Source organism: Saimiri boliviensis, chromosome 1 (genome assembly GCF_048565385.1).
Source record: "Saimiri boliviensis isolate mSaiBol1 chromosome 1, mSaiBol1.pri, whole genome shotgun sequence".
In the NCBI taxonomy this organism is placed as follows: domain Eukaryota; kingdom Metazoa; phylum Chordata; class Mammalia; order Primates; family Cebidae; genus Saimiri; species Saimiri boliviensis.
Genome location: NC_133449.1, coordinates 135,002,555 through 135,014,335, shown reverse-complemented (window position 1 = coordinate 135,014,335; position 11,781 = coordinate 135,002,555). Strand labels below are relative to the sequence as shown.

Genomic DNA, 11,781 nt, shown 5'->3' with positions numbered 1-11,781 from the left:
TAGATGGATCAGTGAATGAATGGGACAATGGATAAACAGAAGAATGATGGATGGATGGATGAATGGATGATAAGACAGATGGATAAGATGGGTGGACAGGAGGAGGGCAGATGGACAGATGGTTGGATGGACAGACCGGTGAATAGACAGGATTGATAGAAGAATGGTGGAGAGATGAATGAAAGGATGATGGATAGATGGATGAATGATGGACATATGGATTAATAGATAGGATGGATGGATCAAAGAATGGCAGATGCATGGATGTTTGGATGACAGACAAAACAGGATAGGTAGATTAATAGATGGGTGGGTGGATGGATGAATGAACGGTTGGATGAGGGACAGACAGACAGATGGATAGGATGGATGGATGGAGGAATAGATGACCTTGTGTTACCCTTTTTCAAGAATTCCATAATACCACAAATCCCCGAAAGACTTCCTATCAGTCTTTTCTGCAGCCCTCCCAATATTTCTGAGGCCAGGCCTTAGAAACCTGGGGTCCTCACCAGGGTGACACTTTAAGAATCATGTTGCGATGATCAAAGCAATGAGAACATGTATGTGAAGGAACTTTGTGAAAGTCCATAGTGACAAATATCATTGCTAGCTATGCATGGAAGCTGGAATTGTCCAAGCTCGGGTTCCACAAAGGTTTATATCTAGTTGAGGAGGAAGCCCTGGGATAAGGAACCATTCCGGGCATATCAGGGAATGAGTAAATTCTCTTATCAATCCCCTGAAAAATCACTCTTGTGCCCCCACCCAGTTCTGGGGTCCTCTGGCATCCCCCTAGTAACTGCCCTCCTGAATAACTGATCTGGGTAGTCTCTAGGGAGCACAGGCACCAAATTCAGGTGCAACCTAGAAATATCAGATGTCTCAACCCCTAGAAGGCCCCAAAAACTTCTCTGTTCAGAAACCACAGTACCTACGCGTGAACTTTATGTGCAGCCTGCAAAAGGGGGAACACAAGCAAATGCAGATGAAGTCTCAACCTTTTTATTCAAAGCAGCTTCTCACAATGTATAAATACTGCATATTAGCACACATGAAAAATACAACTTCTAAGGCACCCAGAAATGTGTTCATACACGTTACAGGACCATTCACAAAGAGAGTGTACAATTTGCTCTAGACAGTCAGCATTTGATAAATCAGAAGATTATTTATCCCTCAGTACTGCACCCAGTCTCAGTAAATATTTACAACATGATGAGAAGGGGTCAGCTGTACCTGCTTTATAATTCTATGAAGTACTCAGACTTACAAATATTCAGAACTAGATAAAGACTCTCCCATGATAATCTGGCAAAATAAAACAAGTAGCCTAATTTTGCAAAGGTCTTGGTGGATTTTGGTGTGTGCTACATCCATGATCAAATCCAAACACTCCTAGGGTGGGCTGGATACGTTTTTGGTAGCCTGCTTCATTATCAGAAGTTTGGTAATAAGCCTTACCAATAGAATACCACATCTTCAGCATCCATCATTTCTCACCTGGTCAACGGATCAATGATTTCATCATGAATGAGAATGGAAAGCGAACTGAAGACAATTCTTCCCATACCTAATAGGAATTAGAATGGGTCAATGAAGAATGAAAGGAGGCAGACATTTGGCAAGCACAGGATCCTACTGTTCAGTATAGACGCGTCTGAAAAATTCTTACCCTGAAGGTTCATATTTAAATGGAACAGTCTACACTGGCCAGATAACCTGGAGGAATGCCAGACCTCCACTTTTATGATATGGATACAGGCTTGGGACTACACAGCAGAAACACCAACCTGAGATAGTGAGCTTCAATCAGAAACTCATCTTTCAGAGCCTTCTCAGTATGACAACGAATTCCTCTGTATGGCCAGCCAGGGGGAGCATGAGGTTGGTGAAGTGAGCAGTTTCTCTGCACCATCAAGCATACACATACCTGTCTAGATGTGCCCACAATCTATGAAACTCAGGGTTTGTTACAATAATGGAATTCTTTGGTCCTCGGTTTTATGAAAGGCAATATTGTCACAATCCTGTCAACATCGACATTGGCAAATGACTTCAAGCTGAGACTAATGGCACAGGGACAAATTAAACACTAGATGGGAAACTCTATACTCTCCAAACCTCTAAGAGTCAACTTTAAGAGTTCCAGCATCAGGCTAGATGTTGGATCAATGAGATAAGCTTAAGCCATAAAAATGCCCGAACCGAAGCTGATAACTAGATATAGGTTTTTCTGACTGCCACACACGCTGCAAAAATTTAAAGCAAATCTCCATCTTAATGGCTGATAGGCTGACTATAAACATGTACCAGAGATAAATCAAGTAACTTCATTTTAGCCATAGGATCGCCCTGAACTACTGAAGTGTGGGCAACAAAAGGAAACATAATTTCTTTTTAAGTCTAAATTCTAGTTGGTTTTATTAAACCCCAAATACAGGAGACACACTGCCAAGGAGCTCCATGATTTATGTTCTACAGAAACAGCCCTGGGTAGACAGATTCAGCTGATACGTTATGTTCTGCATCTCGTTTGCCTTTGTCCTGCTAAACTCCAGTTTAGTATGGCTTGGTACACATAGTTCATTGATAAGACACTCAGGACACATGGGAATGCTGATTGTGTAACTAAAATCAACTTCAGATTGTCTACACAGTAAGACTCATAGGTAAACTTTGTTAACATCTCTCAAGGAGTGCTGACCTTACCCAGAATGGACATTTCCAAGTCATCTACAAGGAATCTGGGGTCAACTGCCAGGGTCAGGAGCAGGAAATGTCATTTGTTCGGAACAAATGATGGACCAGCAGCCTTCCCTATGACCGTGTCTAAACCATGTTTACAGTATGAAGGTGGCTCTGGAAAACCTGTCCTTGGTCCATTCTTACGGCCAAAGACAATCACCAAGGTGCCGATCTGGTCCCTGCCGCCATCATCTCAATCAAACTCTTCAGATTAGCCATGAATTACAGACTGCATTCAGTCTGTCCGCATGGCTTACACTGCATGGAGCAAACAACCCGTATTACCATTTTTTTTTTTTCAACAAGCTTAAGGCTCTGTTCACAAACTCCATCAACTGCCACACAGTGAGAATTTATGGGGAGATCTTAAACTACTTATGTAGTTGCAAAGTTGAAAATTTTACTCATCCTAATGGTAAGGCTTATTCACAAATTCAATACATTTTGAAATTATACTTCAAACTCAATTACTTCAAAAAAAGATTAACCTGCGCTCCAACAATATAAGAGCATTATATTCTAATGAAAAAAATTGGCACCGAACCAGAATGCTATTTTTTGAAAGAACAAGTGATATTAATGAAAAATATTGCCTAAAACGCATATCCTAACTTATCACAGAAATATAAAAGTTTATATTTTGAAAATATATACTGTATTAAAGTCTGTAAGCATTTCAAACAAAATTTGCAGAAATAACTAAGCAACACTTATCTACAACAAAAATATACATGCAAGACAACCCCAAATGTTTCCCTTAAATATCTACAAAGTGTAGATTTTTAAAGATTATACAAAACCATTTACAGAGAATAAAATAAAATACTTAAGAAATCTCATTTCTTAAATACTGTGTATATTAGTGAGAGTGTCTAGACTAATATATATAACAGATCTAAGTGTCTGAATACAGAGAAACAGAAGATAAGCAACTCTGCAATTTAAATATTCACTTAGGAGGATTTGAAGATGTTTCTATTTGTTTCTCTCTGTTAAAAAAATTTCCACAGAAACTAGATTGGAAAATTTCATGGACGTGACTAAATTCGAAATTAAAAACAAAGTTTACAAAATTTTTTAAACCAACAATAATGGGAAATGCAATTCAGCATTCAGTGAAGGCTATTTTTAAATGTGGATATTCAGAGATACAGTTGCATTGTTCAAAGTCTATTGTGATGATTATTTTCCCATCCTTATACTAAACTTCACATGGGAAAAACATTTTCATGCTTCAGAGAGAACATTTCCTAGTTTAATCTATACCAAACAAGAATAATATTTTAAGTCAATTCTCTACTACTTTCTCACAGTTATGCAATGTCATTCTTAGACAGTGACTTTGATGGCCGTTACCGACAGACGTTACTTCCATGCTGGAAGGGGCCTATAAGTACATCAGCATTAGGCTGTGTCTTCCAGATGGTGCTGAGGTCTGACCACCTTAACAAATATTCTGCACAAAGTCCTCTTGGGACAGGGCTGTTAACTCAGATGGTCCCATGAAGTGCTAGGAGTGAGCCATCGTTGGGGTTGGGGCAGAGAGGGAAGGCGAGTTCCACTGCATGGCTAACGGACGGGAGGGAGCGGACTGCTAGACAGGTCCTTGACTAAAGAGGTGCCCTCAATTGCCCACCCACAGCTATTCTTCCAAACCTAAAGGTAATCGCAGGACGGGGCTGCCAAGATGAGCTGCAATTCCTGAAAGACCCGCCCAGGCTCTTGGGAGTGACTTACTGGAGAAGGTAGAGGAAAATGCTAGAGAGAGGGGAGAAATGATCCCTTAGATACACAGGGGGCCCTAGGGTGGAAGATCAAGAACGAAAGTCTGAGCCCTATCTCAGGAAAGCTATTAGGATAAACCCTGACACAATTAGAGGTCTGGTCTTTTCCATCCCAGATCGATTTGCTGTAAGTTACCTGGAATTTGCCTACGCATTGTCAAAACAACTACTGAAAAAGTGAAAAATTCAGTCTACCCTGCAGCAAACAGATTGCACCCACTTTCACCCAACTGGTGGAACTGGCTGTATGCAAACAACCAAAATACAGATTTTCACCACCCCGTTATACAGGAGCTAGGAATTAACAGCATGAATTCCACCTTAGGGATGAGTTCATATTCCTGCCTTAATCATCAGAGATCCTTGAAATGTTTAGAAGTCTGGATTTGATAACTCATCCAAACCTGAAACGTTTCACAGGGAACAAAGGTAGACACTGATCTAAAGGAATTTCTAAACATCCCCTTACATTTTCAAGGAGAATCCTGACCCTACTTCAACAGATGTTGACTATAACTGCACCCAGTCAGAATCTCAACAGAAATGAAGAGGTTCTTTCGAACAAGAATGTAGCAGTATGAAAACACTATCTGCCACAACATACAAGAACCAGGTTCAACTAAGTGTTTTGGCAAGTTCACATTTGCTTTCTCAAAGGAAACAAGGTAAAGCTTGGAGACAAGGGGAATCCAGGTAGAGCCGCGACAACAGGCATTTGGGAAAAAACGTGTCTCCCTATAGTAACTCTCTGTAGGGTAGGTCTGCAGTCTTTATAGGATCCTACATCGACAAAAAAAGAGGATGCAAAGGACTTCAATCCTCCTCTGGCTGAAGGAGAGGTTTCCCCGCCTTCCTGACCCTCACAAACTCTTCAAGGAGAAAGGCTTTGCAGGGAGGGAACCAAGGTCATCAGAAGGACCAGTGGTACAGATAAACTTGAGGGTCACTGCTTAAAAACCACGTCTCTAGATCTAGTGTAGACAATCAACCTGTTCTCTGAAACTCAAGAGCTCAGGGCCACGAATATATTGCACCTGCCGTGCCCAGTGCACCCAGTCGCCGGGAGGAGAAGTTGAAGGACCACAGAGAGTTAAGAGAACTGTCACCAGGACTCTCTTCTGAGCCCGCTTCACCTCCAACACCTGTGCCCACCTCTCTCTCCAAAGAAGGGCCAAGGAACGCTGGTACCCAACAGGAAAGGTGAAGAGAGGGAGGGCCTCCAGGAATACTCATGGGCTGTGAGGGAAAATGGGAAAAAATCCCTCCATCCTGAGAATTTGAGAATCTAAATTTCTCTGGCTGCTTGACCCATGGTTTAAACCTCATGCAGAACACACTCCTTCCATTTGTCTGCTCTCAACTTGAGGTTTCTGTTTTTCTCCTCACCACCCAAAACCACAACCCCAAACCCTTCCTTTTCTGTATGTAGCTTATCCAGGGACTTGAGTCTGATGGTCTAACACGGCTGCTGGAAGCCCTTGCAGCCCAGGGTTACTGGGGCAAGGAGGTCTCTCCCCTGGTCATTGCTCCTTATGTGTATAAAAAACTAGAAAAAAAGATGGGTCATTGCAGCTTCTGGGGGGAAAGACTCAGACATCCAGACAGCTCAGCAGAGTGGGAACTCTTCCCCAAGCCCCTGGGAGGCCAATACCAGAAATCACTGATCACATGGAAGCAAAAGACTACAGAATCCAACTTCAGTCATGTGCCCCAAAGAAAAAAGTCTTACTCTAGATAGACAATATGCTATTTCCAGGTAAGGCCTATCCCCACCCCTTCCCGACATCACACAATTAGGGGCTGGGTCTGTTCCAGGATCATTCAGGCTGAGAGGGTCCTTTATCTCCTTAAAGACAGCAGAGGGAAGAGAAGACTCTCCCAAGACGTCTCCTAAGGACAAACCTAAGGAACTAGTATTATATTATTACAGCTGAGAGCCGTTTTACACACACAGGTGCAGTGCTATTCCTCCTGTCCACAGAAATCCTTCTGTTTTCATCTCTCTGAACTTTATTTTTACATGGTTCATTGCTAGAATGCACCCAACGGCATGAACCTCGTGTGGGATTTGGTCCAGGGCAGTATGAAAATAGTATCTGTGTGAACAACAGACATCACAATATATAAACAAAAATAAATAAATAAAGTCAGTCCAAGGAAAGAAAAAACATTTCCCTAGTAGTTTGTTTTTGCAAAACTAGCTTTACATATAATACACATAAATTATCAGAATTTCCACTTACATTGTTTTAAAAATATATATTTAACAAAACATTTCTAAATGTACAATATCTGGGTTTGTAAATCACTCAACTGGGTTTTAAGACCAAGCCCTAATAGTCACACAGATTTGCACTGGAGGGAGACTGAAGCCAGGTGTGCACAATCGTTTTGCTCATTGGTCTGGACATTCCCTAAGATAGGTGATCCTCTGACACCCGATCTAAATACAACCAGAGAGAGGCTTGACGGCCAAGTCTCCAGGTCAGAGGCACTGTCTAGACACAGCCTGAGTCAGAAGAATGGGAAAGTGGTCTTCCCCTTCCTGGACCGTGATGGTGCATTTCAGCAAGTGGGGAAAGGACAGCAGTGCTTGGCGGAACCCTGGGAAGATACAGCCCTGGAGAGCTCTCTGTCCAGGTAGGGCAGGGATGTGGGGGAGGCCAAGTATGCTGCGTTTTCCACCCATGACACAAAATCAAACCAATGAGGCGCAACCAGAGGACACGAGGAAATGGACACAACCCTAGGCATAAAGAGACAGCTCGACAAACTCCCTGGCCGGGGCAGGCACTGTGCTCCGGTTTCCAGAACACAGGGCAGAGCTGGAAGTTGGGGGCCCAGGAGCCGGGACCCCTCAGACTTCGTAAATTTTGTCCTGCAGGTAGCTGAAGAGGGAGTCCAGGCCTTTGGAGGAGCTCCAGAGCTGCTTGAGCATGACGCATTCCTTCTCGTTCACGTCTTCCAGCACCGATTTCAGGAAGCTCCGCACAAGGCATTTGGACTCCTCTAACACCTGGAGGGAGGGAGACAGGCCTGGTTAGCTGGGCGCTGGTGACTCTGCTCCAGAACTAGGTACCTGGCCCACGGGGCACTGGTCAACCTCCCATACTCGAAGCCAATGAAGCCTACCTCCTTCAGCCTGGGCCTTTGCAGCCCCCTGTTTCCCCAGACGTGTCCAGAAATGGAGCCCTGAGGCCCTGGGATGGCTCAGTGAGGCCCAGATCACCCCAGACCACTAGAGCCTTACCGGTTACCCAAGGGTGACACAAACAGAGTCCTTTTCTATAGGCATCATGAAAAAATGCAGGAGATACTGCTTTAATCTCCCAGTGATTCATTTTCATGATCTGTTAGCCATAACTCAAGGACCAATGAGAACACAGACTAAGGCAATGAAATGAAAAAAATGGTTGTCACAGTATGCATACAATCCACCCCAACAGCAACGCCCTGTGTTCAGGTTACAGTGGTAGCAATCATGGTGGTGACAAGTAAGAGTACAGCTATCGCCATCATAATAATTACAGTAAGGAGGAACAATCACAGGAATGAATAATCATCACACATAGTAATAACTGTAGTCATAAGTAATCACAATCATAGTAATCATGGTTATAAATGTAGTAGCTGCTGTCAACAGCTATGATAAATGATCATAAATGATCTACAATTATTCATCACTATAGTATTATGTATATACAATAATATATACATGGAAACACATATGTATATATGTATGTATGTATATACATTATAATATACATATATTATGATATATATATATAATAGATACACATTATGTATCTATTATATATACAGACATATGTAAATACAGTCTTGTTCCTACAGTGTTATTACCAGGATGATTACTACCATAATATGATTATTACTCATTACCATGATGATGGCAGTAATCCATCATGATAGTAATGAGTAATAACAATCATAGTAGTGAGCACTATCCACAGTAATAGAAACAATAATCACAGTAATGAGCAATAATCACAGTAACAATAGTCACAGTAATGAGCAATAATCATAGTAACAATTGTAATAATAATCACAGCAATGAGCAACAACCATAACAAGAGTAATAAGCATAAAAATGAGTCATATCATGGTAATTATAGTAATAATCATAGCAGTGGGCAATAGTCATCGTAATGAGCAATAATCATAGTAACAATAGTAATAATCACAGTAGTGAGTAAAAAATCAGTAGTAATAGTAATACTAATCACAGATCACAGTAATGAGTAATAATGACTGTAGTAACATTTGTTTTTTTGTTTTGTTTTTTTTTTTTTTTTGGACGGAGTTTCGCTCTTGTTACCCAGGCTGGAGTGCAATGGCGCGATCTCAGATCACCGCAACCTCTGCCTCCTGGGTTCAGGCAATTCTCCTGCCTCTGCCTCCTGAGTAGCTGGGATTACAGGCACGCGCCACCATGCCCAGATAATTTTTTTTTTTGTATTTTTTTTAGTAGACACGGGGTTTCATCATGTTGACCAGGACGGTCTCGATCTCTTGACCTCGTGATCCACCCGCCTCGGCCTCCCAAAGTGCTGGGATTACAGGCTTGAGCCACCGCGCCCGGCCTGTAGTAACATTTGTAATTGTAACTATAATAATGCCACTATGATCACCATCAACCAACAGAATCTAAGAGAAGTACTTTTCCTGATTTTCTTCATTTACTTCTCATGATAAGCCTGCAAGTAAGTAGTCTTTTTATCCCCATGTTACAGGTTTAGAACCCAAAGCTCCATGATGTAAAGTGGCCCAGGGCTACCTGACTACTGGAAGGTGGAAAGAGCAGAAAACCTTGTCTGGCTGATTCCAAGAGCCACACTGCTGCTGTCCTCCAGCAGAGGCACATCCAGATGTGAGGCCTTCAAGCATCCTTTGCTAGCCTCCACCAGCCTCTCCTGAAATGCCTTCAAACAGAAAGACACACAGACAGCAGGTCCCTGTCTCCAGCAGGCTGGAAGGGGCTGCAGCCTCATTTCCTGGCCTGGGCTGGAGGCTGCAGGCGGTGGGATGAACTGCCAGACTCGGCTGCCTCTTTCCCCCTGGAATGGCCCCAAAGAGCAGCATCTCCTGAAGGCCATGGGCTTCGTTCTGGTGGAGTAGTTCCTTTCTCAGGAACCATCCCCAGCATTCCTGAACTCACAGCTGTTGGCAGCAGAGATGTCCTTGCAGTATTCCTTGTCCTGAGAGCCTGCCTGCTCAGGTGTCCTTCAACAGCTGGTTTCACCTAAGCATCTGTCCCCTGCCACAGCACAGGCCAAACTCCTCCCTGCAGCTTCCAGGCCAGACTCCCACCCTCCTTTTCAGTGGCCTGGTTCCTAGCATACCGGTGCCACCTGACTGCACGCTGCCGCCTAAGCTCCCCGTGGATTTCTGACTCTTGCTGCTTCCTCTGCTTAGAATGTCTACCTGTCTCTCCATGAAGCTGATCCCAGGGTGATCAAGCACCCCTGTTTGCTCAGGACTAAGGCAGATACTGTTTAGCTGTGTCCCCACCCAAATCTCATCTTGAATTGTAGCTCCCATAATTCCCACATGTGGGAGGGACCCTATGGGAGATGAATGAATCATGGGGCAGTTTCCCCCATACTGTTCTCCTGATAGTGAACACATTTCAAGAGATGTGATGATTCATAAGGGGTTTCCCCTTTCTCTTGGTTCTCACTTCTGTCTTGTCTGCCACCATGTAAGTTGTGCCTTTCACCACAATTGTGAAGACGCCCCAGCCACGTGGAACTGTGAGTCTATTAAATCTCCTTTTCTTCATAAATTACCCAGTCTTGGGTATGCCTTTATCAGCAGTGTGAGAACGCACTAATACAATGGGGTTTCCTGGGATTGCAGGACTTTCAGTCCTAAAACCAGGAGAGTCCCAGACAAGGTGGGGCAAGTTGGTCACCCTAGTCATTAGCAAGCTTAAGAGAATCCATGTGAAGAGATCAGCAATGCCCGTGGCTCATGTGAGTGTTCGCTAACAAGGTGGAGACTCCCCACTATCACCATCACCCCAGTGGCACTGTTCAGCTTGCCAGGGGCAGGGCTTAAACACAGTAGGTGCCAATATATGGGGATGAGGCCCAGCAGGAGAACCAAGACAGCCAGGTGTGAACACAGGCAGAGGGAGAGAAAGAAGGGAGGGGCAAAAGTCTTGCCCCCAAAATGCAGCCATCAGCTCCCTGTTTCTGAAGCACAGAGAGAGTCCTAAAGTCTCAATCTCCCAAAATGCTTCTCTAAGCTCTGGAACCAGCCCTGGGGCTGCAGGAGTGGCTTTGTCTCCACCTTCCCACAGGATATTCCCCTGCTGTGTTATGAGATAAAATCGACACTTAATTAAAACCCAGTGCCTCTGCGGAGGTGTTATTTGTTTATGTGTTTTTCAGTGCATTTTCCAACAGTGACATTTAAATGTGCTGAGCAGTCGGTAGGGAAAAGAAATGAAATAACGGCCCCGTAGGTGGAGCTTTCTCTAGCCATCTCTGGATGAGTTCAAGACTTTTTGTCCTTATTTGCTTTTTGTCTTTATTCGCCTTTTCTTTGAAAGCTATAGATGTTTTGTGCTTTTGCAGGTGTTCAGGATTTACTTTGAAAGCAGTGACTGTACCCCAGAGTATCCATCTCTCCTATGAGGTTGCTCTGCCCAGAGATAATAGAGAATCTGTAATAATGCTGACTGTCTACCTCAGAATGAAGCTGTCAATACTGAGAAAAGGCATTCGTTAAACTGCAAGGGGTCTTTTGCTTATTTCCTCTGTGACTGCTGGCAAGTCAATGAAGCCCTCTGAGCCTTGCTGTCCCCATCCATACAATGGGCCTATCCTAAGGACAAGCACGCGGGAGGCGCGGGAACTCACCACGGCGCTGCAGGCTGCCATCTCCTTGACCCGTAGCATGACCTCCTGGCTGAATGTGGTGGGCCAGAAGACCTGTGACACCAGCCCCCTGCTGCAGGCCTCCTGGGCGGTGAGCTTCCGCCCGCAGAACAGCATCTCATTGGCCTGAAAAAGCAAAGGCAAGTGAAGACTGAGAGCCTGGAGGTCCACCCACGTGCCTCAGGGGGTCCAGGGCTTGCCACCTGCAACCATCCTTGTTCTGGGAGCATCTTGCCTTCCAGATCCTCATTTTATTTGGGGGTCAGACGAGATTTGGAAATTTCATGGAAATGTTTGTGTCCATGTGTATTTTTCTGAGCTTTCGTTAAATTCCCCAAAGGAGGTGT

At 43.9% G+C, this 11,781-nt stretch overlaps 1 protein-coding gene across 1 annotated transcript in view; it reads right to left on the bottom strand.

The window, feature by feature from the left end:
* Positions 1-983: 983 nt before the first annotated feature.
* The window catches only part of CDYL2 (chromodomain Y like 2), a 213,639-nt gene continuing 202,841 nt past the window's right edge, over positions 984-11,781 (bottom strand). Inside the window, exons 6-7 of the mRNA XM_039462504.2 lie at positions 11,417-11,560; positions 984-7,548 (exon numbers count right to left, since the gene is read on the bottom strand). Of these exons, the coding sequence (XP_039318438.1) occupies positions 7,390-7,548; positions 11,417-11,560 (303 nt within the window). The 3' untranslated portion in view covers positions 984-7,389. The remainder of the gene's footprint in view (positions 7,549-11,416; positions 11,561-11,781) is intronic.